The sequence below is a fragment of the Sceloporus occidentalis genome, unplaced genomic scaffold (assembly GCF_023333645.1).
Source record: "Sceloporus occidentalis isolate IW3139 unplaced genomic scaffold, rSceOcc1.0.p SCAF_62, whole genome shotgun sequence".
NCBI classification, from domain to species: Eukaryota; Metazoa; Chordata; class Lepidosauria; order Squamata; family Phrynosomatidae; genus Sceloporus; species Sceloporus occidentalis.
This window is the reverse complement of record NW_028317042.1, coordinates 3,235,796-3,262,841: the sequence shown is the minus strand read 5'-3', so window position 1 is coordinate 3,262,841 and position 27,046 is coordinate 3,235,796. Positions and strand designations below refer to the sequence as shown.

The 27,046-nt window shown below is 44.4% G+C and overlaps 2 protein-coding genes across 2 annotated transcripts; one reads left to right on the top strand and one right to left on the bottom strand.

The window, feature by feature from the left end:
* Nucleotides 1–1,680: 1,680 nt before the first annotated feature.
* Nucleotides 1,681–16,518, bottom strand: LOC149287307 (gem-associated protein 5-like). The gene is made up of 28 exons (XM_089493016.1): nt 16,374–16,518; nt 15,727–15,881; nt 15,195–15,376; nt 14,911–15,062; nt 14,627–14,743; nt 14,106–14,238; nt 13,643–13,805; nt 13,272–13,484; nt 12,201–12,286; nt 11,704–11,786; nt 11,422–11,558; nt 11,002–11,075; nt 10,621–10,802; nt 9,787–9,926; nt 9,414–9,585; nt 8,981–9,211; nt 7,123–7,242; nt 6,435–6,557; nt 6,189–6,284; nt 5,734–5,871; nt 5,323–5,470; nt 4,820–4,939; nt 4,338–4,548; nt 3,884–4,144; nt 3,483–3,645; nt 2,952–3,378; nt 2,315–2,408; nt 1,681–1,851 (listed from the first exon to the last, which is right to left on the bottom strand). The coding sequence occupies exons 1-28, from the start codon at nt 16,516–16,518 to the stop codon at nt 1,681–1,683; spliced, it is 4,437 nt and encodes a 1,478-aa protein (XP_089349142.1).
* Nucleotides 16,519–21,797: 5,279 nt separating this feature from the next.
* On the top strand, nt 21,798–26,637 carry LOC149287306 (large ribosomal subunit protein uL22m). The gene is made up of 4 exons (XM_089493087.1): nt 21,798–21,818; nt 22,682–22,759; nt 24,674–24,743; nt 26,426–26,637. Exons 1-4 carry the CDS (start codon nt 21,798–21,800, stop codon nt 26,635–26,637), a joined length of 381 nt encoding a protein of 126 aa, XP_089349213.1.
* Nucleotides 26,638–27,046: the final 409 nt, after the last annotated feature.

The following is a 27,046-nucleotide window of genomic DNA, read 5'->3' as shown; positions in this document are numbered from 1 at the left end:
TTTCTTTCAAAAACCAAGGACATTTCTAAGTGACCCCAAACTTTTGAAAATTGTTTATATTCTTTAACAAAAAATGAAGAAAAAAAAAACAGCCTTTAAATGACCTGCATCTTATATTGAAAATGCAACAAAAAGCCAGATTACTGTTTCATGGAAGATCGAAGCGCTTTTTCTCACCCCTCCCTAAAAGAAAACCGCACATACAAAATATTCAAAATCAAAAATATTTTATAATTTTTATTCCTTGGCGTAGCGTTCTGATCACGAGAACATGCAGAACAGCCTTGGCTTTCACAGTGTTGTTTTAACATCCTCTAGTAACCAATGAACAGGGTGGAAACTCTTTACATTTCTGGGTTTGCGCTATTAACTCATAGCGTCTGCCGCAGTCCATACAGCTTACAGGGCGAGACCGGGTGCGTTGGAACGTCCCAAAGCCATACAAGACAAAATACAAGTTTCTGTGTTTTTAAGTGCCATACAATAAAGTATATACACCTGCAATCTGTGCAAATCCCACTGAATTGTGTACAGGTTTCTGCAATGCAATGTCTACTCTCAAACTATAACAGCCACCGGTTAATGTAACACGTCAGCCGTGTCGCAGGAGCCACGTCTCTTGCTGGTAAGACGTTTAGCTGGATGGTTATCTGCTCGGGCGACCGCTCAGGAGAAAGCAGACGAAGCATGAATACTGGAGTCAAACCTACCACAAGCTCCCAAGTGGAGTAATCCCTCAACTTAAATCTGTCCCACTTTACCCAAGTTTATCCGAATGGCCCAAGTGAAATGAAGAAGAAGAACAAATCTTCCACTTTATGGCCTATTGCCAACCTAAGACTGACCCACCAACTTAGAGTAAAGATCGGCCAGATAATCCACTTCCAGCTGGCCTGGCCGAGGAACCGGTCAACATGGACTATGATGTCCCCCTCCAAAACATCCACTTTAACTTAATACGATTCGCTGTGGAACAATTCTGTGCCTTTAGATACCTGCCTGAGAGATCCTTACAGCAGGCAAAGAATTGTGTCCTCCAAACTTACAAAAACAGCTTGCAAACTGGAAAAAAAAAGAAGAAAAAAAATGAAAAAAGGGAAGTAGTTGCACTTGGCGTTGCACCGGCGCATTATATAAGTGCTTGTTCTGATTTTCAGAGGCAGCTGCAGTCCATGAGGCTGCTTCATCTACAAATAAGTGTCCTGTCTATGTATCTACTGCTACCCAATACGTGTCAGCCTTTAAATCAACTCCCAAATGCCTCTACGTAAGCTGCGCATGCAGATTTCCATCTAGAGCCACGGGGGCTACGGCTCTGGGGAAATAACTGAGCCACTCGTGGAGTTATCGTGTTATACGGCTCCAGCTGAGACAAGGGTAACATTACAGATGGTCGCAGGGAGTAGACGTTATTTAAGTGCAAATAAGCTAGTTTCACAGATAAGCCTTTTTGGGATCCCCTAGCCATTTAAAGAAGCCGTCAGTATACTCCATGCAGGCACGGACCCTCGGAAATAATACGTCTAGGTTAGATCTTGAGTTTGAAGAGCACGGCGGTAGAAAAGCTCACGCGGCAAGCAAACGCAGCTGCTCGGCAACTTCACTAGTGTAGAGTTATTGCAGAGAGAGAGAGACGTCCTCATCAGACGTTCCCGGAACACAAATATTCCTGGAGAAAAGTCATTTGGATGAAGAGAGGAACCTCGCGGCAGCTTTTTGATGATCAGGAGATCCCGAGCAATGGTTCTGCAGCAGAGCCAAGGCCCGCGCCTGTATTTCGGGTGAAACTCGGGAAGGAGGGAGATGAAGAAGCACCAGACAGCTCTCTAGAACCTCGGGAAAGGGCAGCACCTGGAATAAACAATACCAGAAAGGTGAACTACAGAGCGATCGGGGGCCGGGAGGTTTAGAAGATCGTGTGCCGGTTACGATGTATTTTATTGTAATATCACAGTTGTCTCGGGTGCTCGCCTGGCAGCCTACTGCCAACCCAGCTTAAGGATGGAGACGCGGACAGGTAGGGAGGTCCTTGGGCAGCGGAGACAGAGTATTAGTACCAGGGGGCTGCAGCTCTTGTGAAGCTTTTCACAGGTGTTCTAGGGGTTCTTGTGCTCCCCCACTGTTATTAAAGAGAGTAATCTCGCCAATGTGTAACAACATGTGTGCTGTTGATAAGATGTATATGTTTGCAATGAGACTTTCTATAGACCCCCAGTCTACCAATGCCTCGGATGTACAAACACACACACACATTTATATATATATTATATATATATATATATATATAAAATTTAGTTTTCATCAAGTTTCTCACCTTTAAGTACTCAGGAAATTCTGCAAGTTTATGGTTTGCCGAGGAAAGCTTTTTCATCAGTTCTGCCAATGACACGGGGCTGGGACCAGCGGAGCTGCGGAAAGAGGTAAAGAAATGAGGGAAAAGTGGATAAAAAGAGTGAAAGACAGCCACACTGACCTGAGAATGATCAAAATCTTGGCATTAAACAGCAAAAAGGTTCCAAACTCTGGCTAATTGCACTAACAATTCTAACCAACGTGTCTGTACACAGAAATAGATATATTCATAATAATAATAATAATAAAAAAATACAAGACTTGATTTCCAGGCGAAAAGTAGATTAGTCATTTTACATTTTATAATTTTACTTTTTTTTTTTTTTTTTACTTTTAATTATTAACTTCTAATCACATAAAAGCACAAGAACTTTTAGGAAGCCAACCTATCAATGCCAGCTTTCGCAACACATGACAATTAAGCATTCCATGAAAAATGATGCATTAGGAAAAATGATTCCATTCTACAAGCTGATTTATGTCTGGGAAGGGTTTGGATATTCAGCGGTACTATAAGTGCCAAGGAGTAATTTACAAACAGCATGACCCGGAGAAGCTGCCGCTTCACTTAGAGACCATAGTAAGAGACCACTGCTTACATTTGGCTGTTTGGAGATTTGTCCTGAGACAACGCACTTGGATCTTCCTCCTGCTCCAGTTCCAGGGAGTTATCCTGCGCCTGCCGGAGTCTCTGGTGCTGCTGGATCATGTCTCGGAGCGCTCCCTGTACCTCGGCAATCTCCCTTTGTGCTTTCTGAAACGCGGCGTGCATCTCCGACAACAGCACCTCAAATCCAAACACGCTTGCCAGTGTTTCTTCCTCCCCCGATGACTGCGGATCTCTGCCCGCTCCCGGTGGGGCGTCCTGATCTTGGTCTGCTTGTGGCTTGCAGGTAGGAGAACCGTCACGATGACCCCACCATTCCTCATAGAGCTTCATATAGGCAACGAATGCCCGAAGGCTGTCGCATGCAGCCACACTAGCTTTGCTGTCTGGATTTGTATTCGCCTGCAGCTCGCAGCAACCTGAGAAACGATGATATCAATTGTTTCGAATCTCCAAAAGAAGGCATTTCCAAAATATACACGAGGACCTCTCTCCATTCTCATAGCCTCTGCCTTGGACTTACCGTGAGGAAGCAGGAGCTTGGAAACCTCTTGCATTAAGGTGAAATGACCTGCTTGTTGACAGCGGGTGAGGGCACGTAATAAAGATGGGGCAGCTTCATCCCATTTATTTGTGAGAAGGCTCAGTGAAGACAGAGTGACCTCGTGAGCGATCTGGAGAAGGAGCTGCAAGCATGGAGACCGAGGAGAAGAAAATCAGCCGTGGAACTTAAGCGCACAGCTCAGGACCAGAACACACTACCATGTAATTAATCGGTCTACACAAGATGGAAAATTACTGGCAGACGTAAAATAATGAGAACTTCCAAAAACATCACGATCCTTTAACATGTTTAGGACACACAGCAGTAATCCTCAACCAGTCCCAACATGAACAGAAGATACTATGTGGCTTTACTCTTACCTGCTTAGGGTTGGTGTTGGCCGTCGTTGGAGGGGTTTCACATGTGTTTAACTGTCGATAAGCTTCGGTGTAGAGGTCTGCAGTGTTTACAGAAAACTCGCTCTGCCACAGATCCGTAAGCTTAGCGAGGAATGGGCCTTCAGCCACGCTCTTCTCCCACTCGTTGAAGCACGGGGTGGATTGCGTCTTCCAGTCTACAGGAGTCTTCTCCTCCAGGAGTTTGTACAGCAGCTCACTTGTGCAGAAGACCAACCTCTGGCCCTGGGAACCACAAATCACAAACATTCCAGATTTGCCCTCTGCAAACATCCCAGAGCGCGACCAACAAGTGATATTGTATTGACTTCCATCTAAATAAGATCCTAATTCATTCACATTCTGCTGAGAAAGAGGTCCACAAGAATAGGGAATACGTTCCTCATTCCTATCATTGGCGTTTGTTAAAGGTCCTTACCAGCAGGCTGTGGTGCTGTTGCAGGATCTGTTGGGCTCCCACCCAGTTCTTCGCAGTCACAAACTCTTGGGCACAGCGGAGGGCGAAAGAGCCGGCCAGGTCCCTTTCCCCGGCTATTAAGGCGAGTTCGGCTGCTGTGCTCAGGGACAACGCATCTCCTTTCTTGGAAAGCACTTTAGCTGCATCGTACGGAGAAGATGCCCCTAAATAACTAAATGACAAAAAGACATAGGAGAGAGAAATAAGAGCAAATACAGCTCTGCAAGTTCAAGCAGTTGGGGACATGGCGGCCACCGAGCAGTTCATCAAGAAATAGTTTATTCGTGAAATGTTAAATACATACACCCTACTTTGGTCAATTCCTAGCCACCCTTCACCAAGAACATTTCAAACCCAGAGAAACCACTGGCATATTAGCGCCTCCCCGTGTTCTTATGTATGAACAGATGTACATTGACTTTCTGTTAATGGGACCCTCTTACCACTTGGCGGCCATCGAATAATGTCCATCCTGTTCTAGCACTGCGGCCCAGGCGGTGTACAGCTCCCGTAGCACGGGGTCATCATGGAGGAGACGAGATTTAGCCACGGCGATGGCTTCCCTGAAACAGGCAGCAAAACCATAAAGATGCAATCGGTGCACCGTGCGAGGACATTTCAAATAAAAACACAAACATGTAACATTTAAAAGATACAGTATAAGAAGAGTATCAAAAAAGAAATATTCAATTGCCTTTGTAAGTACTGCCTGTCCTAAAAAAAAAAAAATATATATATATATATATATATATATATATATATATATATATATATATATATATATATATATATATATATATATATATATATATATATACACTAGCTTATATGGACTTTATAAAATGATGTATAATGAATCATTACTCCATGGCAGTAGTAATTTTCCACATGGAAAAGGAAGTTGTCCTCTAGTGATGGTTTTCCAAAGCCTTCGACATCCACTGACCTGTAGAGATGGTTTCCTCTGAGGAGTTGAACGGCTTCATACACTTTGTTAATGGACAGCAGGTGGGACGCAGCTTTCACGTATTGCTCTTGGAAGCAGAGCTGTTTGACAAACGCTTCGACCGTCCACAGCCAGACCGCGTATCCAGCTGGAAACAAAGACGCGGATAACGTTCAAAGTGAAAATACAGATTCAAAAAATACATTCTGTATCTAATAACAAGAGCTTGGGGGACCTCGGCATCAGTGCAGCGGCCAGAAGGGACGCTCAGGGATTTACTGACTAAACACGACCGAGATAGGGATGCAGCATCATACCGAGCATTCATCAAGAGTTACTTATGGCTTCCTCCGCCCAGCTGGACAGGTAAACAGCCCACCGGAGAAAAACCTTGTTACGTCAGCCACCTACCCATGGGTGAAAGGGCTACCAAGTGGTCCGTCAGCTCTCCCCTCTCCGCAGCCAGCTGCAGGGTCCCCTTCAGGTCTCCTTTCCACAGCATAATCTGGTGGTGAAGCTCTGGGTGGCCGCTCTCCAGGTGGGCTCTCCCTGTTGAGCACATAAAAGGTTAATCCGTCTGCATTGATATCGAGGCAGAAACAAAACAGAGTTTTTAGGACAGAAAATAACTGCTAAGAGGACATTCTCATTTATAAATGTAAATTACATCCTACATAAATGTGCCAAGATACAGAGACCGGTTATGTGGAGCTCCAAGTGTCTTCCACAAAGGAATCCCTTCTCCACCGGTCTCCGTTTCCAGTCGGCCGGGGTGAAATCACTACAAGGCCAGTTATACAGCCAACCGGCTGCTCTGCTTCAATATAACAATAAAATACAATTAAATACAATGAGATTCGACGTACCTTCTTCCTCCATGAGCCGATACAGAGCGGCTCGATCGCTGTAGAGACCCAGATGCATCGCATCCTCCAATACGGCAGGAGATCCGTCCTTCGCCTCTGCAAGAGGAGAAACAAGGTATGGACTACATTTATAGCCCATCAAATTCCAAGACCGAGCCAAAGCCGACACATTGGACCAAGATGTACCCGACTCCCCAAGATTGTAGCAATAGCTCTGATAGCACAAGATAAATATTAAGATACTACCTTTAGCACATACAGCAGCCGCTAGCCTCACGCAGTCACGATGCTGCTCCTCCTTGGACCGGTGATCTTTGCTGGTGCTGAGCGGGAGCAGCGAGCGAGATTTCTTCTTTCTGCTGTGGAGTTCTGACAGAGGGTGGGTGGGGGAGACGCCATTAAAGAATATTAAACCAGGGACACTAAGACACATGAGAAGAACCGCCCTATGCCGGACGGTCCTTGGTGCAGAGCCTCAGGACAGGGGGGAGCGATAACATGGAGGTCTCTGCCGGGCAATGCTCAGACCTCGGCAGTATAAACCGACCGCTTACCGTTAACTCTCGGTAGAACCCAATGGGGAAATATGGAGCAATCGGCACGGAAACCAGTGGGATGTTGAAGACACATATATAATATATACATGCATACATACATATATAACAGAGCTTCTTTAAAAGGGTCGACTGGTTGTAAAGGACAATGGGTTTTATGTATAGAAAGTAATTTGGGGGCATATCAAGTGGCCTGTTGATTAAACGAAACCATCGGTTGCATTTATTGATGGCGACTACATTTACAGAAGCGCGATGCTGGGTCACATAACGGGAAACGCGAGAAAGAAAAAAGGTTAAGCCTCTTCGTGCCGGGAAACGCGGAATAGCGTAAAGGAGAATATACGGAGGAAGGAGAGGAAGCCGCCGTGCGGATTTACCCGTCTTATCCTTGGCGTGATCTTTTCTCGTAGGCAAGTTCCTAAAGGGTGGACTGGGGCAGCGTTTCTCCGGGGTGGGGGAAGAAGGCGAAGTCGGTTGGGCCTGAGATTCAGAGGCAGCTGTAAGTTAACCATAAAGCAATGTAAGCAACAATAATAGTCATCAGGTATTATTATTATTTCATATTGTTCCAGTAAAGTCCCTTTATCCGCAGATATCGAGGTCGCCGTCGTATGGATGCGATATGGAGCTTCATTCTCTACACAGGCACCACGTTGAGCGGATTCACTACGGTGATGCCAATGAGGTCCCCGATAAGCCTTTATTAAGTCAGAGGGTCCTGCTAGGCAGCGACATATTTACTATTTTAAAAAAATATATATTTATTTATATACACCGCCGCTCGGCGTCTTAAAGGCACCCGGCGTCATACTATTAATTAAGAAACTACGTTTTAAGTTCCAGCCCAATATTCACATTGGGTTCTACAGGTTTCCAGCAGTAACCTAATGAAGCAAACTTGTGATAAAGTCATAAATGCCATTTAAAGAAACATACGAAGCATCAACTGTTCAAACACCATAAAACCTATTAAAGCGTTAAAGTCAGCCGTTTAGAGTTTCTTAAATTTTTTTTTTTTTAAATCAATATTTCTCTGAAAAATAAATCCCGTAATAAACAAAATACACAGACTGTGATCAGCGTGGGGGGAAAAAGAATACCCAGGATCCTCTAAGATCTGCAGAATTCTCATCGTTTACAATTAAACGCAGAGAAGATTAACAAGATCGCTCTTTTTTTTTTCCCTTTCTTGCAGAATAGCTAATTAGCAGCTGCTCTCGCTAAATAATGTATCGCTTTATTTATAAGGTGCCTAAAGCGCACTTTAAGATGAAAACGTTAGGGAAATGTAATTTGATATATTATTCAGAAACAATCAAAAGGAGATAAAACAGGCAAAAGATAACGCAAAGTAAAGGTTAGACGCCCCCCCCAAGGAGCTTACAATCTAATGTCGGAATGGAGCACTTAAAAGGCGCGAGAAAGGTCAACTATATCTGGAGGCAGGTATGAATAATTTAAAAACGGTAGAAAGTAGCGTTAAAAAGTTTCAAAAAGTGTTTGGTTCAGCTCCCTTGTTTATTTCTTGAAACTATCTTATTCTGTAAAGCAGAGGGACTTGCGGCTCGGGTACGGAGACGCTCTAAAAAGAGGTGGGGGGGGGCAAAAAATAATAATACATCTTAGACATGATTCATGTCCAATTTATTGATTTTGTCTCCAAGATCCGAGTAAACAAGTCAAAAGTGGTTTATCTGGCACTCAGGAAGATTATTCAAGACTGTGCAAATGAAATTTAAAGTCTTATTGATTCTTCTCGGTACGAAGACGATATCCGCGGTTCTAATTGTGCGTGTTTTCTACGGAGTCTCGAGCATTTAATTAAGGCTTGAAATTTATTTGCACAGCATGAACATTTTGTAGAGTGCTGGCCATAAATAATTCCCGATTTTCTCTCTCCTGGTTCCACTACAGGCCACCGACAAGTAGTCAAACACCTTGAAGAGCATATATATTGTGTCCCTAACCTTCTATTCTGCCATTAAGCCTCCCCGACTTGATGCCCGCTGTCTGACGCTGAATTTTGTGCCCAGTCACCTTCTGCTCTGGGCCAAAGGGCCGACATATTAACGGCAGACACAAGTGTAAAGGGATTAGCATGTTAAGTGTCTGCCACATTACCCGGCTTGTTTTAATGACTGCCAATCAAAAGCATTTCTAATAAACTTTTGCCTGCAATACAAGCAGTGGCTCCTTTAGTCTATAATGTCTTTAACACGACCGAATATAACCTACTTTGATATACAGTATCTTCCTGAGTGGCTTTGTCCGGTGTCTTCAGCGCAGAAGCCGCCTGATCCTCTTCTTGGTCTGACGTCCCGTTCTGGGCAGAAGACAGGTTGTCTATGTCTCCTCCGACGGCGTCTCCTCCGGGTTCCTGTTTGGTGCTGTCTGGCTTCTTCTTTTTCTTGGCTTTGGGTTTAGGCTGCACGGAACGTTTCCTTTCCAGGTCAGTGGCTTTTTTGCCTAGAACCAAACATATTACAGACTTGGCTTTTGAACTGGCTCAGAACCATATAAAATTCATCTCCCTGGTTCTCCAAGACGGTCCTTCTGTCAAATCGGTAAAGACTACAGCTTAACGTCTTACATGGCCGCACTCTCCGCTCTAGCACCTTGTATATTCTATATTCTATATACAGATCATCTGAAGGCGGGAAGAATTCACCTTTTGGAGGGCGACTGTGCTCCTGTTTTGATATGGACCAGTTATGGAGGCAGAAGTCATCAGCTCCGGTCCACACTTGATCAGGTTCCACAGGAGACCACTGAACACAGAGTAAGCGTCCCTTGTGCCCGCGATAGTTACTGAGCGGCTCCTCTTGCAGTACGTCCCACACCTTAGACAGGAGAACATAATACTTTTGTATAAAATTTTGCTACATGTAATCTGTTGATTGTATCACTATATTTCCACGGAGAAATGGGGAATGACAATCAAACAAAATCATTCCTGCGCAACGCAATTTACTAGACAAAGAAACGACAATCTACGGCGACAGCTTTTCTCGTGTGGCGTACACATGGATAGTTCACAGTACCTGAGATGTTCCATCATAGCAGGCAGACACCAGCCTGGCTTCGTGGTGAGGACTCCAGGAGAGGCTCGTAATCCTCGCCGTGTGGCCAGTCAGGGTACGGAACGGCTCTGCGATGGTGACGGGGGCATCGGCGGCGCTCTCTGCAATCAAAGAGAAATCAGCAGAAGTCACACAATCTGATTTTCTCCATCAAGACGGAGATTAAGTGAACAAATAAGCCAACAAAAACATACAACCGATGTCCGCTGCTCCCGAGGGGAAGAGACAAGCAAGGGGGAATGGGAAAGATAGGAAAAGAAGGTGTGTGGGGGGGGTTACAATTATTAGTATATGTGTACGGTGTATATAGGAGTATTGGTTTATTCACTCCTTCTCTCTCAAAAGTATATTTTCAAATAAAAATCAAGACTAAACATTTTTAGATTCCACTTTCTAGAATGAAATGCAAGCGACGGGTTCCTGGTTTCCCGTTTTCAGCAAATTCCTTATTCCTAACCTCCTAAAATATAATCCAGCTATACTGACCCCGACATGCGCGGTTCTGCGGTGTTCATTCAGACAACGCCTTAAGCCAGCAACCGGCTGTACAAGATCATTGAAACGGGATTTAATTATATTAGGACGGCATCAAACCCATTAGCAAATGCCAATACGGCATCATTTTGTAGACAGGCGATTGGGGCTTTGAGTAATTAAATATTAATAATATTCCTCTGAAGCGGGGGGCTCATTCATTCACATTGATCGCATGAACGATTTGAGATACCTTAATTTTCTAGATGTTCGCACCATTCAAGAGAGGAAACAGACGTATTCTACCGAGAAGCCTCTTACCCAGCACAGCTTTCAGGTTGTGTACGTAGAGGACGGCGTTGTTCGATCCCGAGGCCAAGAGGAATTTAAGGTTGGGGTCCTCGCTGTGACCGTGGTGCCAGCGCAGGGCATTCACCAGCTTGTGATGCTGCTGGATCGTGCAGACGAGCTGCAGCCGCGGGGCCCGGAAAACCTCGATGGTCCTGCAGGTCGGTCACAAGACATTGGTGTTCAGCGTTAAGAGGACTGGATACAGAATTTGGGGGAAAGGGGGATTACAGAATAGGTCGTTTTTGTCCCTATCAGAATAATGTGGTCCACATGCTGGTCCTTAAGGAAGAGCTTATGGTATACGACTGCTCCCCCGAAACCTTTCACAACTAGATCTTACAGACCACATACCCATCTTCATTGCCGATGGCTAAATGCTCCCCGTCTGATCTCCAGCTCAGTTCTGTGCGTAGAGGTAACTTGTGCTGAACGAGCAAAAAAGAGAAAAAAATAAATAAATAAGCAAGCCTTCCAAATCAAATAACTGGGAAGCCCCAGCATACTTATGCAGACAACTAGGTAAACATGTCCATCTCTGACTGTTCGTAAATTGGGATAGGCCCAAGTATAGAGGAAAAGAGATGCCATTACTTGTTATATATCTATATATATTATATATATATATATATATATATATATATATATATATATAACATTGCAGCTGGGGGTGAATTTTTATTAATATTTTGTCATTTTTAACTGAATTACAAAATGAGTAACGAGCCAACAAAACATGCCATTAAATCATAGCTGCATTTAGCGAATAGATACCTTAATGTCGTTGGTGTCTCGGATAAGTCTGTTGATGTCGTGAGCCTCTGCGTTCAGCTTCCACGGGTTGTGTTGGTAGATAACCCCTTCGCCCCCACAGCTGTACAGAGTAACGGCCGGCCGGTCCCCTTCTGCTCCTGTACGAAAACACGTATTACGGAACTACCACCGAAACTCACCGCTGGGGGGGGGGGGGGACGTATTTACTAAAGAAAGCGTTAATAAAATAAAATCCACAGGCCGGTGGGGAGACGTTCCAGCGACGAGTAACAGTAAACTCACCGAGAGAGACGGGGGGCAGCGGTGATCCCCATGACAGGGAATAAACAGTCTTCTTGTGATACGTGCTAGAAGTTTGCGGGGGTCTAAAGAGACAAAGAAAAGATACACGTTTCCTATTTTGGAATAGTAAATATGAGTTATAGATGGGAAAGCAGGGGTAAAAGGCTGTGGTTATTGTCTGGCCGATGCTACAGTATACATAAGTGTCAGTAGATAATACTTTTTTTATAATAAGAGACACTTTTTCATAGACAGACTAAATATTTGATTTATCGTCTACGTTTCCAAGTTTGTATGTTATTAAGGAGCGGAATAAAAGAGTACAATTCAAGTAAAAAGCAGGCAAAAAAGTAAAATAACCACCAGCCATTAGACTTAAAATCTGACGTCATATATGTACCACTTAAACACATAGAGGACACGTCAGTAGAGCGTAACCGGCTCATTCATTCTACATATTTCATGCACAACGTGATTCCATCATGCCAGATTCTCACTTGTTGGAGTAAACTTCATAAATGCCGACTTTCCCGTCGTCTGTCCCAAACGCCAGGCTGCCCTCTTTGGTCGGATGCCAGGACAGCTGCACGGGACAAACATTTTATTTTAACAGAACGATAGAAGACAAGAGAAGAAGAAGCAGGAGGAAAGGAGATTTACAGAAACAATGGCAAAATAAATGCATAGAAAGACTGAATAAACTCACAGATAATCCGCATCAGAAGGGATTCCGATGGTAAAACATCATCAGCCTGCCAACACCTCTCTAATTCTCAAACAAACGAAAATAACGAAAGCTTGTGAGGAGCTGCCCTAGGGGTCCCTGATCCCAGTAGGAGCAAAAATGATTGAGAGACGGGGAACTGGAGCCACGCAAACCAGGTTGCCGCATAGGCTGTATACTGATCCCAAGCTTGGGTCATCAATTCCTCAGCCTTCCTAGTCTCCTCCAGCCTGTTCACTCAATGCTCAATGGATGGAGTCTTATCCGATGTCCAATATACGGGTATCAGGCATTTTGCTGCATTAAGGAGATGTATAGCAATGGACTGCATGTAAGCGGACACAGCTAGTTGGGCGAAGGAGCATCGCACTCGGGGGCAAGGAAAGAGAGTTGTCCACCAAGAAAGTGCTGAGTGAACCCTCGATCAGAATGGCCGGAAGGAAGCTCCCTTTTGTGTGGCAGCACCAGAACATGGAATCTGTCTTTGGAAACATCCCATGGACCATAGCTGTGTACTCTACTTAGATACCTCATTCTGTAACAGGTCCTCCTACCTCCCCATAAAGCTCGCTGTGGGGGGGGGGGGGGGGGGTCCTCTTCAGTAGCATTTTGTAGAGAACCAACAACCCCCTAGGAGGGAGTGAAACCTAAGAACTGAGCTTCTCAAAAGATGGTCGCTCCCTAGTCAGCCTGTTCCTACATGGTCCAGAGCTGATGAAACATGTAACCTGGACAGAACGGAACCTCTCTCCGGGGGGGGGGGGGGCAAACAAAGTTTGGTAAACAGTACAAAAACTTCTCAGCACCTCTGTTCCTGGAGAAATCACGTAAGTAAAAATCTTACCGCAGTGACTTTACAGCGAATGCCCTGCCACAACGTCTTCACGTCATACGCGTTGACCACAGACAGAGTGTTCCACACGCGGATCATACTATCGCCAACGCCAACGGCTAGACACCCCGCAGCCACCGGGGAGAAGGCGAGCGTGTACACAAAGCCACCCAGCGACGTCAGCGACCAGCAGCACGAAAGGGAGCCCAGATCCCAACATTTCACCTGCATTCAGAAGAGGGACAGTAAAACGACTTCAAATACGTTAATCGTAGAGCACTTCTTTACGGCTCATTCCGGAGACGCAGGTTAATTGTACGTTCGATACACATCGAAACGATATCTACTGCATCACAAACGCATGGTCGGAGTTAGATACATACATCTCGATCCATGGAAGTAGACATCAGGAGCTCTCGTCCCTCCTCAGTTACTAGAGAACACAGGTTAAACACGATTCGGGAGTGATTCTGACCCTCCGAAGAGCCCAGGATCGTCCATTTCTGTCTCCCAGACCTGGAAAGATCCCATAGAAGTAGCTCTCCCCTGTATTGAAAGATCATACATGTAGACTGTAACACGTTGCGTACAGAGTGGGGAAAGTTAGACGTCAACGATTGGTCCAAGTTACAAAACTTCAGAATTTCAGTACATCTAGGATCTAAATCTCAAAGAACGCGGTCGCGGCCATAACAGAATAATAGTAGACTCTGCTGAGGTCCCTCATGGAGATTATGAGATACGATTTGGAGTTTACTGCAAATAAGTTCAGGATTCAGATATACGAGTGTGAATACAAACGGTGTTCCACGTAGAAGTCTACGGCGGGGGTAACCAGACACTGACCCAAAACAGCTCGATAATATTTGCGTAGGACGCCCACGAGGCCAGAGCACCGTCAGCCAAAGACGTTCCTTCACAGCCAGATCAACGCCACCACCGCGGCGCTTCAGGTAGGGCATCTTCAGCGTCATCACTCCTACATGCAGAAAATCAGCAGGAATTATCTTCACAAATCGGTTAATTCGTTTGGTATAAATAATCAACCTTATACTGAGTACCGGCACCAATCCTGGGCGTCCTGTGGCTCATTCAGAAACCCTTTTTTGGTTAGCTTTCAGGTGTTCGAATACAGTAGTATCATGTGATGACAGACCTATTTATCCTTTGTTTGCGTTCTGCTCTGAAACTTTATTCTGTAGTGCAGTCTTGGTATTCTTGGGCATCTATATTCGATTGCGATGTGTCCCACACATATAACCCCCCCCCTCTTGGCAGCATACCCCCACTATATGAAGAACCCTTTAAGTTCAAAGCAGATCTTAAAGCTACGATACATCATTTTAGGAAGCGTTTGACCCTCTCACCTTTGCCAGAGGAGGAGTTCCAAATACGGAGAGTTTGATCTTTGCTGCCGGAGGCCAGGTAACACACCTTGCTCTCGTTCTGCGGGAGGAGGTCGCCGTTGGCTGCGTTCAGCTCTTCTCCTGATAAAGACACAGAGCCCAGATGAATAAAGAAGAGCAAAAAAGGTCTTCAACACTAGAGAACGACTTAACGGAGACCAAGCTCGTAAGCTTAGCAGCAGCTGATGGCAAGCGCTGATCAAACGGTCTTCCAGTTGGCTTTTGGAGGTTTGTGATTCACGTACCGGTTGCCTCCTCCAACCTCAGGTGCAGTTCATCCTCGTGGGGCTGCGGGCACCATGCCAAGCAGTGTATCTCATCATCATGTCCACGTAAACGGTGGACAACGTCACCCCTTCGGCTGATGTCTATCAGTACAATCATGCCGTCCTTGTACCTGTCAACAATGGACAAACAGCTCGTTAACAGTGAGAAGGTCCAACTTTAGCTTCTTCGTGCTCTGCAAGAAGGGCGTCATCTCGACGGTGGGAAACCTAGACCTAGCAGGACATCAAAATGTAATCCTCACCCAACAGCCACCAGATCCTCTTGGTGGGGGGAGCAGGAGAGGCAGAAGATGGTTCTTGGTTCAGGAAAGAACTGCTGGCCTTCGTTGCGATTGCACCAAAAACAAACAACTATTCCTTTCTCGTCCCCGGTCACCAGCAAGTCCTTAACCAGCGGGGACCAGTGCAGGGCAGAAATCGTGCTCTGTGAAGGAATAAAGAGTGGAAAAAAAGTCAATGAAACTGTCAGTCCAACCATCGTATGCACATTACCGCGTGGCCCCGTTAGCAAACACTTGGGGGATTCTGCAGGGCCCCCATATGAATTTGCCCCCAGCTATAGGGCATGCAGGAGACGCGTTCAGCCAAAACTATCCCCCTGCACGCGATATACTCGCCTCTGGTCGACTCCAGAGCTGGCTCAGGGTCCGCTCGCTTTAGTATATGTAACTTTATGTATTTAGATTCCAGCTCATAAACGAGACCCCCCAGCATACTCCTAGCCATAGGCTTTATAACGTACCGAGGCCACCCAAAGCCCCGTCCTTAACGTACCCTGTGCAGCTTGTGTTCGGTGACGGCGCTCTTGGTCCGCGTGTCCCAAACTTTGACGGTTCCATCGTCGGAGCTGCTGGCGCAGAGGTGAGATTGCCCGGAACAGCGAGAGAAGGCAAAGCCGGAGACCCTCTCCGTGTGGCCAAGCAGCTCCCCTGGGGGGGGGGGGGGGGACAGAAGATGCAGTCGTCGGCAAACGTTCATAGAGAATACCTGGCTTACCCTGGACTTAACCCCTTCCTCTCCAAGGGAAGCCAGAGGAGGGGGCTGAGAGTGTATGGTTGGGCATTAAAAGGATGAGAGTGGGGAGGGTAGTAGTGGGGGGCACTTTGGGCCACTACCCCTCACCCAGAGGTGACCACCAATAAATGGGTATACAGTGACGACGTGTAATATGACCCTATATAGAACGATGTGATATCTGCCGGTTTGCTGGGTGATGAGTTTATCTAATACTTTCTGCCACCCGATTAAGATCCAAGTTCTAAGGAGATTCTGATTTAATGATATTATGCAACGCCATCGTCCCGCAACCAACGGAACAGCCCTTCTGAGCGGCCCGTGCATTGGTTGTCATGGTAACAGCACACTCTGCACCGTTGTTAGAAACCCCCTACAGGGTTAAATCCGCAGCAGGGACCACGTACCATACAATCCAGGCTCCTCCGGGGTGATCCGCAGAAGGTGGACAGAGTTCCGCGCCCCGAATCCAAAGAGACCCCCGGCGGCATCGCTACACCGGGTACAATACCAATTGGGAGACGCGCTCAACACCCGATCCGGGTCCCCCATCCTGTACAAAGACAAAACACCATCAGCGTCGCCCCACGGACCAGTTTCAGGTGGGTACAGAGAACGCTGCCTGTGTCTGGAGGGCCACAAGGATTTAATGTTGGCACCAAAAAGGGGGGGCAAGAATCAGGGCAACCAGGCAAGGGTATGTGCTTATGAATGGGGCACGAGGAAGGCATTTAACAGCCTCGCTGCATTAGAGGGGCATTATTAGGGCATGTCTTTCTATAACAGCCTCGCTGCATTAGAGCGGATTCCCTGCAGAGGTGGGCTACAGGAAGCCTGTAAGTAGCCCCGGAGCCCGGCTGGGTTAAAGCCCATTACAGCCCCGCATATACTCTATCGGTTTTATGCCCCGGCATCCCCCTCCTTACCTGCTGTCCAGAAGCCCCTGATGCCCCACACGCTGCGCCTCTTAGAGTCGCAAACACCCGGCTCCCACGTGAGTGACGCCTGCAGCAGAGCCGTAAAGCGAGCTCATTCCAAGATGGCGGCGGCCATGGCTGCGTGTGAGTATAGAGGAGGACGATAGTGTCACGGCCCCGGTGCGTCCGGTATCCGGTAGAGGAGGTTTAGGGACGTGACCGGTGAATCCTGCTGTGTAGGAGGGGAGGGGGCGACATTTTCAGGCAGATCTGTAATTTCTATGCAGCGTCTCTCTCTCTCTCTCTGTATATATATATATATATATATGTGTACCTCGATGTGTGTGTGTATATATATATATATATACATACATACGGCCCATTACTATACCGGTGCTCTTGGGAGCTGTCACTATTCCCAGCCCACATTGTACAAAGTAGCAGCTTCACAGCTTATGAGGCCGCAGCTGCTGCAGCACCTCTTTGCACATGTCAGCCAGTCTCACATTGGAGTTTATTCACTCAGGAGCGAGTCTCGGCTACCTGATTTCTCTATGGGTTATGATCGACTGACCCTGGTAAGCTTCTTCTGCTGGCCCTGGGTAATGCATGGTTAAACCGCTGAGGTTTCTTCAGTCTCCTTGTTGAATTATACATTATGCAGGGCTAGCTCAGCTCTTTACGCAGGAGAAATATGCCAGCGTGAATAGAAACCTAGAATTCAACGGCAGATCCGACCCATCTGGCCGTCTACTCTGCCCCGTATTCTGGATGTTTATTCTACCCCCTACGGGGGGCCAAAATATGGAGCATGATATATCAGGAAAAATCTGATAAGCTGCTAAAAAGAGAAACAAAGAGGGAGAGGAGGTGACAGAAGAAAGAAATATTGGGGAGAGAGGAAGAAAAAAGAGCCCCGTAGAAGGGGGTGAAAGGAGAGCGTGAAAAGAGAAACAGAAGGAGAGGGAGAGAGAATGTAGAAGAAAGTGGTAAGGGGAAGATAGAAGAAAGATGGAAAGGAGGGAGTGTGAGGTATAAAGAGAGGGAGAGAAAAGAGAGACACGTACTATCAGCCCGGTTAAAGGGAAGAGTGGAATGGAGAGTGTAAGTAAAAAGTTGGCTATGACCTCGTACAAGGATCGGGTTGCAGGATGAGACGGTATTTCTTAGGATCTCAGGCTGTTATTACTAATCCACACTGCAGACGGTGCAGAAATCTTCCTAGGACGATGGGGTTTATTCACTAAACGGAGAGTTGTCAGGAGAGTTGCGAACCCTCTCGGTTCACTATACATTACAAAGCATTAACACTGGCAGGTTCCTCCAGTATGAATGGCTGAGCTTGCCCTGGATAATGCTTCATTTAATCGCTGATTTAACTATACATTATTCAGGGCCAGCCAGGCGCTTCCAGCAGCTGAGGCTCCCTCGTAATTTATAGTAAAGTTATGAAGACCCCCAACCGATTCACACTTTAGTGAATAAACCCCAATGTTTAGAACCTATATGATGAACGGTTCCTTTAAATCTAGCGATCCGTGGAGGGATTACTTTCAGGGCGTTGATAGAATGCCTGCGTTCCCCGGTTTCTCGAGGATTCACGATGTCAGCGATGGGTCAGCGCCGGGTGAGCGCCCGGCGCCCACGTGATGTCCCGGGGAGTTCTGTCGCCGGTTGCCGTCCTCGTAAAGTGTTTCGCTGCGTTACTGGAACTCCCTGCGGTCCTGATGATAGAGAGAACGGTCTGGATGTGATGCACCTTTTGTAGATGTAGGGGGGGGCAGGAAGTGATGTCATATCCCAGCAGCTCCATTTATCACTATAAAGTGATGCGACGGAGCAGCAAGCCAATCATCAGGGGAACAGATCCCAAGTTCTACCCTGCAGGATGCGGAACAGATGTGCCCCGGTCATAACTTTAACCCCTGCCGTTAGGATGGTAGTTAGAACCTCGGGGTAACGAGTTCCTATTAGAATACACGATCTATAAAACTATATATATATATATATATATATATATATATATATATACCGATCAGCCATAACATTTGCCGTCAAAACAGCCCTGGCCGGTCGAGGCATGGACTCCACTAGACCTCTGAAGCTGTGCTGTGGTGTCCGGCACCCAGACTTCAGCAGCAGATCCTGTAAGTCCTGTAAGTTGCGAGGTGCGGCCTCCATGGTTGGATCCCGGTGCGGCGTCTCCTCCAGGGAAGCAACGGCCATCCACGTGATGTAAAAGAAAACGAGATTCATCCAACCAGGGCCACCTTCTTCCTTTGCTCCGTGGCTCAGTTCTTATGCTCTTATATCCATTGTAGGCTCTTTCGGCTGTGGGCAGGGGTCAGCACGGGCCCCCTGACTGCTCTGCAGCTACGCAGCCCCATAAGCAACAAACTGCGATGCTCTGCGTGTTCTGACATCTTTCTATCGGAACCAGCAGTAACTTTTTCAGCCATTTCAGCTCCAGTAACTCGTCTGTTGGATTCGACCTCCCAGGCATCAATGAGCGCTGGCCGCCCATGGCCCCCACAAGAGCTGCAGTTTTGGAGATGCTCTGGCCAGTCGTCTCCCGATTTGGCCCGTATCTAAGCCACTCACATCCTTACGCTTGCCCGTTTTTCCTGCTTCTGACGCATCAACTTAGACGAAATCTTCACTTGCTGCCTAATATAACCCACCGCTGACAGACGCCATGATAACGAGATTATCCGTGTTATTCACTTAACCTGTCATATATATATACACAGTATGTCTGTGTAGCTATATATGTAATGCATACATACACGCGGTATTAACGTACCATAACGTGACGATATATCTTCTCTTTTACAGCTATGTGGGGGACGTTACTCCGGATCCAGAGGGGGTAAGTAATGGCTGTGTTTGTAACCGTTAACCTATTCATGATCATTTCAGTGTACCGTTTGTAGTATCCCATCTCTTCTTACTGTCATATTGTTACCTCTCCTGTATGTATACTTCACTATGCGACATGAAAGGCCGGCCCCCGGGGAGCGGCTCCTGCAGCAATGTCTCAGCTGTCCCCGTATAATGCATAGTTAAATTAACATGGCATTAAAGAAATCGTTCCTCTGTCACCAATGCATTATACAGGGCCAGCTCGGCCTGTCTTATCTTTATAATGAAGGAGTTCAGATGTTCAGCTCACCCCGGAATCGTTCAGATATTTATTCGAAATTAACAATGTTGGGGGGGGCGCTGCCAGCAAATTCCCAGGAGTAGTGGTTACTGGGCTTTGCCCCACCAGCAATACTTCTCCCAAGGTTTGCATCATTAACCCTTGCCATGAAGTTACTCGTTCCCAACGGTGGAGGCTGATGGGTGCTTTGATTCATACAGGAACACTATTTAGCTATGGCTCTTACGCTGGCCCTTATGGAAACCTTGAGTTGTCGTTATTTAAAGATACACTTAATGGAGTCACCTGGATATCAGCCAATCACTGATACAGCCCCGTCTCCAGCATTATGAATAACACAGTAACAGGCATTTATTATGGCTCCATAAGTGTTTGTTTTCCATTAGCTTTAACGAAAAACCACTGCTTTTTGGTCAACATTTGAATTGGTGTACGTTTATAATGACTGATACCGCACTATGCACACCAACAAGCAGACAATTAATTAGCCAATTAAAATTAATAGAGTATTATTTAATAAAAAAAATATAGAAATTGGTAAACAAATGAAATCTTCGTCTGGTTCAGATTTGGTCTTTTATCAAGATTCTGTATAAAAGCCATGAATCGGAGAACGCTTATAAATCAATTCCGGTATCTCTCGGTTTCATCTTCATCCACGCTGTTGGCTGAATTATAATGAAATCTCTGCAGCTCATTAACTTTATAAAGCTACAATTAATTATTTGTTTGAGTTTCCTAACGAGAACAGCATCATTTAATTCAAACTGAAGCAATCGCTCTGGTTTTGGTACATAATGAGTTCCATGTAAATATATATTACAGTTTGGTTGTAATATCATCTTGCAGCTGGCATATTAAAGGTGCCGTTCCACTTTTAATAAGTTTTATAACCAAAAAACAGCTTGAGGAACATTATTCCAACTATCGCACGCCCAACCTCGAAAGAATATGTGTTGGACCATCTAATAAAGCATGGAGCTGATGGAAATATATGGTGTCCTGCAGGTTAACCGCCTCTGGCAGCTTCCTATCCCAGAGCTCAATCCACACAAGCGCAGCGCTGGAGAGGAGTCGGAACTGGGAGATGAAGAATAATGTATTATATCCCCCTCAAGAGCCCGGAGAGCCGCGCAGGCCAGCGGTGAGTAGGGAGATCCAGCGAGGAACGCATGGAAACGGAAATAGGCTTGATCATCTAGAGAGCAATGAACAGACAAATGGGTTGCATAAAATATACACAAAAATTGTAGCTTTGATGTAGGCTGTAGATTTTTTTCTTAAATTTAGCTTCTTTTATTTGAAGTCAACACTGCGGGTGTATTTTTTTGGTCTGTTATTGGTCATGTTTCACTCTTCTGGTCACATTATGGAAGAGATTACAATTTATATCCTCAATAAATGAATCTTATTTTATCTGCCCTCAGTCTTCATTCTTGCTGCTACATCTTAGCGGATAGAATCTCTTCTGTCCTCCTTCTTCCTGCATAATGCAGAACTAGATGTCCCACAAAGACCCAACATCAAGATCCAACATCATTCCTTCTACTTAAATACTAAGGGTGTATAAAACTTCTGTCCCTGTAGCCCATTGATCTAAGTTCCTGTCTGTATCTCGTCCATCATGGCTGTTAACATATTTATGTGTAATGAATACCTTAGCTTATTCATTGCATAGTCATTATTGTTTGTTTTCCACCCCATAGGAGGTCTACCATTGCCGGAAGCAAATCAAATATAGCCCGGACAAGATGTGGTATCTAGCCAAACTGGTAAGCCAGCAACATCTCTTACAGGTTGAGATCTGGAATGGAATTCTATAAGGAAATTGTTTGCAAGTGACTTGTTACTATTTAGAAAATATTGTATCATTCCAAAGCACTGCCCGGTGCCTTAGTGTACAAATTGCCTCATTCGTACGGATTCACTCACCAGTCGTGAGTTTGCTGTTCTTCTCGCTCCAGCTTTTGAAGCAGGCAGGCCGTCAATCCCAGCGATAAAATAAAGGTTGTTGGCCTCGGTGAGACAAGCTTTTGGAAGAATGATGTTCTACTTCTCTCGCAGAAGACCATGAGCCAAGATAATGTTGAAGTGCTGAATGAGAGGGATAACTGCAAATACATACGTTGTGATAAGAGGGGAAACGTCATTTTTTGGCGTTGGGTACACCGTACAAAAAGTAGAACCTTGTAGGAAAAAAACAAGCGTTATTCATTATCCTCAGAATCCAATGATTCTCATTCAAAGCTTCAGTGTGAGGGTCCACCCAGGAGGAACTCCTGACCCCTCGAGGTTACTTCCATGTTTAGGAACTCACTAAAGCTTAATGGAAGACTTATTTTGATGCATATTATAGGCCGTAGATTTAATCACACTTGGTTTTTTTAACATTATGCATTATACTAGGAGTTTTCCATACAAACTAGTTCAAAAGCTGTGCACATGACTTCGACTAAAGCAATAAACGAGTCTGGCGGTCATCAAAGAGAAAATGAGCAAGCGCTATTAATCTGTAGATAGTTTGTAGAGATATGCTAATTCATGTGTGGTTTATTGAAAATGGCTTTTATTATCTGTACAGAGCACAGATCTCTTGCGTATCCTTCTAATATTAACCCAATCCATGACTGTCTAGGTACGTGGAATGTCTATAGACCAAGCTATCGCTCAGCTGGAGTTCAGCGACAAGAAAGGAGCCAAGATCATGAAAGAGGTAAGCGACATTAGATTCTGGCAGGAAGGTATTTGCAAATTAAGGGTGTACATTCCATATAAAAAGCCAATGGGTTGGAAAAACAGGCTGATGACGCACGCATTGTTAGGGATATTAATGAGACAAAATAGGCAAAACCAATATTTTATCACATACGCAAAATAACGACGCTACCAAATATTGTAGTACCACATCCACAATATTAATTTAAGGAGATACCCTATATTTTATCTCCGATCCTAAATTCTTTCAGATCGCCGAAAATTACAATTCAAATTAGATAGATATCACGAAGATAATCAATCAAAAATATTATTTATTGTGAATACAATTTATCAAATCTATATATGGGTCACACAGTGCATGATATAAAACACAAAATTCTTAAAACATGTCAAAATGAATCAATTCAAATACAGTATATTATCGATAGTTATCAATATAAGTTACTACTTTATAAGTAACACACAATTAATTTCCATCCCACTCAGCAACCAAAAATTGATAATAATCAGGGCAGTAATAAAGATATCACTATCTCTCTAATATTAGTTCAACTAATATAACAAATTAAAAATAATATAATTGTGTCTAAGAGTATTAGTTAAGTTCCTAATAGATGCAAATAATGTCAAACTTCATCTATAGGTAAAAATACCTTTTCATTATTGTTATTATCACGGGTTATAAGCTGCAGTCTCACAAGCCGTCATATACAATAATGCAATATAGTACTTCCCGGAAACAGGGAATTCTATACGAAGAAGACAAAATTCATCTCTATTCAGAATAATAAAACAATTATAATTACCACCACTTGTTGCTGTTATCCCACCGGTCCTTGTAGAAATTAATCCAGGTTCAGTGGCAAGAAATTAAGTGGAAAAAATATAACTGTCTACCAGTTATATAGGTTATAACTCAAAGTAACTCCAAGAGTGAAATATGGTGCCAGAATCTTAAGATTCCAAGTCTCTGGGGAAAATTTGGTGAATAAATCCGTCAGGGTCTGTCCGTTCCAGGGTGCGATCTCTTTTTTTTTCTTTTTTTTTAAAGGTCCCCCCCTTTTTTATTAAAGACATAAGCTTTTAAAGACAGGGCTTATTATCATAGCCTCCACCTTTTGATTGGAATTCTCCAATCATAACGGTGGGTTTTACCCATTATAATTAGAATTTCTACTCATATTTACACCGTTGTAATTTCTTACTTTACCTGTGAGAGACGCTCTGGTCTAAGAATTAACTTAAAACCATTACATATATGTTTGGAATTTATCCTTGGTCACCCTTATCGCTAGGTGTTACCTCCTAGATAGTAACTCAGGACTTGGTAGACTTACCATGTATCCCCCATACGAATTTACGTTCCCAAGGATATGCAGCGTCTACTCCTTAACTTTCTCATGGAAAATAACATTAATTGTATCATACTTACTGAAACATCTATATACATGAATACTTCTTTGTTCTCAATTATAGAGAGAACAAGGACGAAAAGAAATAATCACTATATGATTAAGTAAAATAAAATGGCTCTGACTCCATTTTGTTTTCATGTAAAATACAGAATATGTGGAATACATGTTTTCTATCATAAAATATCTGACAGCATGTGTGCCGTAAAACCCTAATGGGGATCAGATGGAATGCATGTGTCATTAATATTAATTCCTGCGCTCTGACGCACCAAGTTTAATACTGGATAACAATTTTGAGATTAATGAGGAGGGGGGAAATAGAAAATAGAAGTTGAAGAAGCTTAAAGGGTTAAGATAGGTGGTGGGGACAAAGGGAAAATGTTAAAGTAACAGAAATTGGGCAGTATTGAAGGCAATAGACATTCAACAAAAGTACTTTGACTTCCCGGTGTTGGGGTACAGGTTATAACCGGGCTTCGCTTTCTGTCCTGTAGGTCCTGCTAGAAGCGCAGGAATCAGCGGTGAGGAATTACAACATAGAATATCAATCCAACCTGTATATAGGTACGTTCTTTTATGTGTCCTTTATTTTCATACTGCATCCAGTCGCCTGGCGGTTGTTACTAATAAAAACACCTACTGTCATCTGTGGTCATTAAACTCTCTGCTTACTTCTAATAAGTATCTGAGAATGCAGTAATTCGGATAGGGCAGTATCTGAAAATATATACTTTCTGTTACTCTTCTTGTAAACTGCTGGAGTGTCTTTTTTTTTTTTTAAATGTCTGCATTTAATGAGTATGCACCTTGTAAAGGTAAATGTACATAGGTCCCCGTAGGTCCTACCTTAAAGTAGCAGAGAAAAAGTTAGCTCAGACATGTTTTTGTAGATAATGAGCGCAATTAGGGGAGTATAAAATGTAAGAGTTATGGAGCAGATGCTTGGGGATCCAGGGAAAGGTTTTTAAGGAGTCTGTGGCTGAAGCAAATGTTCCTCCAGTTCAAATATCAATTAAATGAGTACAGATTTATTTATTATCCGTACCACATGTTTCCTTTGTACTTCACAGCTCCTCCGCAGCATATGTGATTATATATTTTTTAGGAGCAGATGGGAGGGGGAAGGGGTAGGGACCTTGTGATTTCCATGAAGATGAATGGATGGATGTTTTTCTATCCAGCGATAGGCACAGACATGGTTAGTGGCAGAGATTTTTAAAGTCACTGAACTCAGTGAAGGACACTATACACAGTTCCCCTTGAACTGTCAAGACACACACACCTGCCCATATACACGCACTTTCCCTTACACACCAGCATCCTAGCACACACTTTCCCTTACATACCCTCTTACTTCCCCTAGCATACAAACTTCCTACGCACATACTCTCCTCCACTTTCTTTGTCTCTCAAAGAAAGTGTCCGTGTCTTGTTTCTCCTTTCCTCTTTTTCTCCTTTCCTCTTTTTCTCCTTTCCTCCCCACCTGCTTTTATTCCTGTGGTGAGAGCATTTCAGAGTCTCCATCGCGTCGCAGACCACTTTATTATTAAGATCAATGAAGTAAATGTCTGTATGAATAGCTTTCACACTCCCTTAATTTTGGGCTAGTTAGAAGGAGATCAATGATCTCCCAAACCAGCCCTGCTCCTCCAGCAGCTGGCAGTTTAGTCCACCTTTGTAGGGCACAGGCACATGACAAACACAACAAATTGTGATGACTGTAAAGCGTTTATAATAGGCAGATCAGTAAAAATATAAGGCTGGCATGACAGTTTAAAGCATGGGTAACATGGGGAAATGTTTTTAGAGTTATCTTGCCATAATTCACTATGCATTATCTGGAGTCCACTTCTTACTGGGAAATCTCACTCGGTACGTCTAGTGAAGGTGCCATTATTTTTTATTTTTTTTTTTACTTTTCAGGAAACCATAAACATATTTAAAGTTAGGTTTACAGAAACGTTTTTTTTTAAACATTTGAGAGGACAAAGCCCATTTACTTATCTGCCGTTGCTCACGTCCAACTGCTGCCTTCTTCTTGCTCCTCTTATAGAAGCTGGTCGTCGACCACACAGGAGACAGCTGTGTCCATAAAACCTTCACCTAGATCCTCACCTAATAGTCATTTTCTTAAGAGTGAAAAAGGTCTAATGGCCATTGAAGTCAGGCGGCTGAAATGTTCAGCTGTCCTGTAAACTCCCCTGTCCGCTGTCACATTACTTTGTTGTTTTTTTTTTTCTCCCTAGCGGAATCCTTTTCAAACAAAGGCAAGTACCTTAAGAGGATTCGTTACCACGGCCGTGGCATGTTCGGCATTATGGACAAGGTATACTGCCATTACTATGTCAAGTTGGTAGAAGGACCTCCTCCACCGCAGGAAAAGCCGGTGACGGGCTTTGAGCAGGCGCAGGAGTATATACAACAACTTCGAAACCGCACGATAATTCACAGCCTGTGAGCTCGCCCTCCTCTACAACCCAAGGGGTTTCTGACCAAGTTATGGCCCTTCGCTAAAGACTGATTTCTGGGGTATTGGGGTACACAACCCCTTATCCAATCCTTTTTTTTTTTCTATTAATAAATCACTGGATAACAATCTCTATTTATCAAAAATCTCTGTTTTTTTGATTGTGTCAATTATTTGCTTTTTCTGCCGTCCCGAGAGAAGCAGTCTTTGTGTATTTTTGGCATGAAAACTAAAATCATTTCTGTGAGATACCGTGACTTGGTTGGTTAATACATCTGCCGTAGCATCGGTTAAAACCTTCGGAGGTCAATATAAGGAGTATTATATGGACAGGAGTCTGAGGCATGTAAGCCATGAACTTATAGCGCCATCGTGGCAGGGAAAAAGGTATGGCTCCATC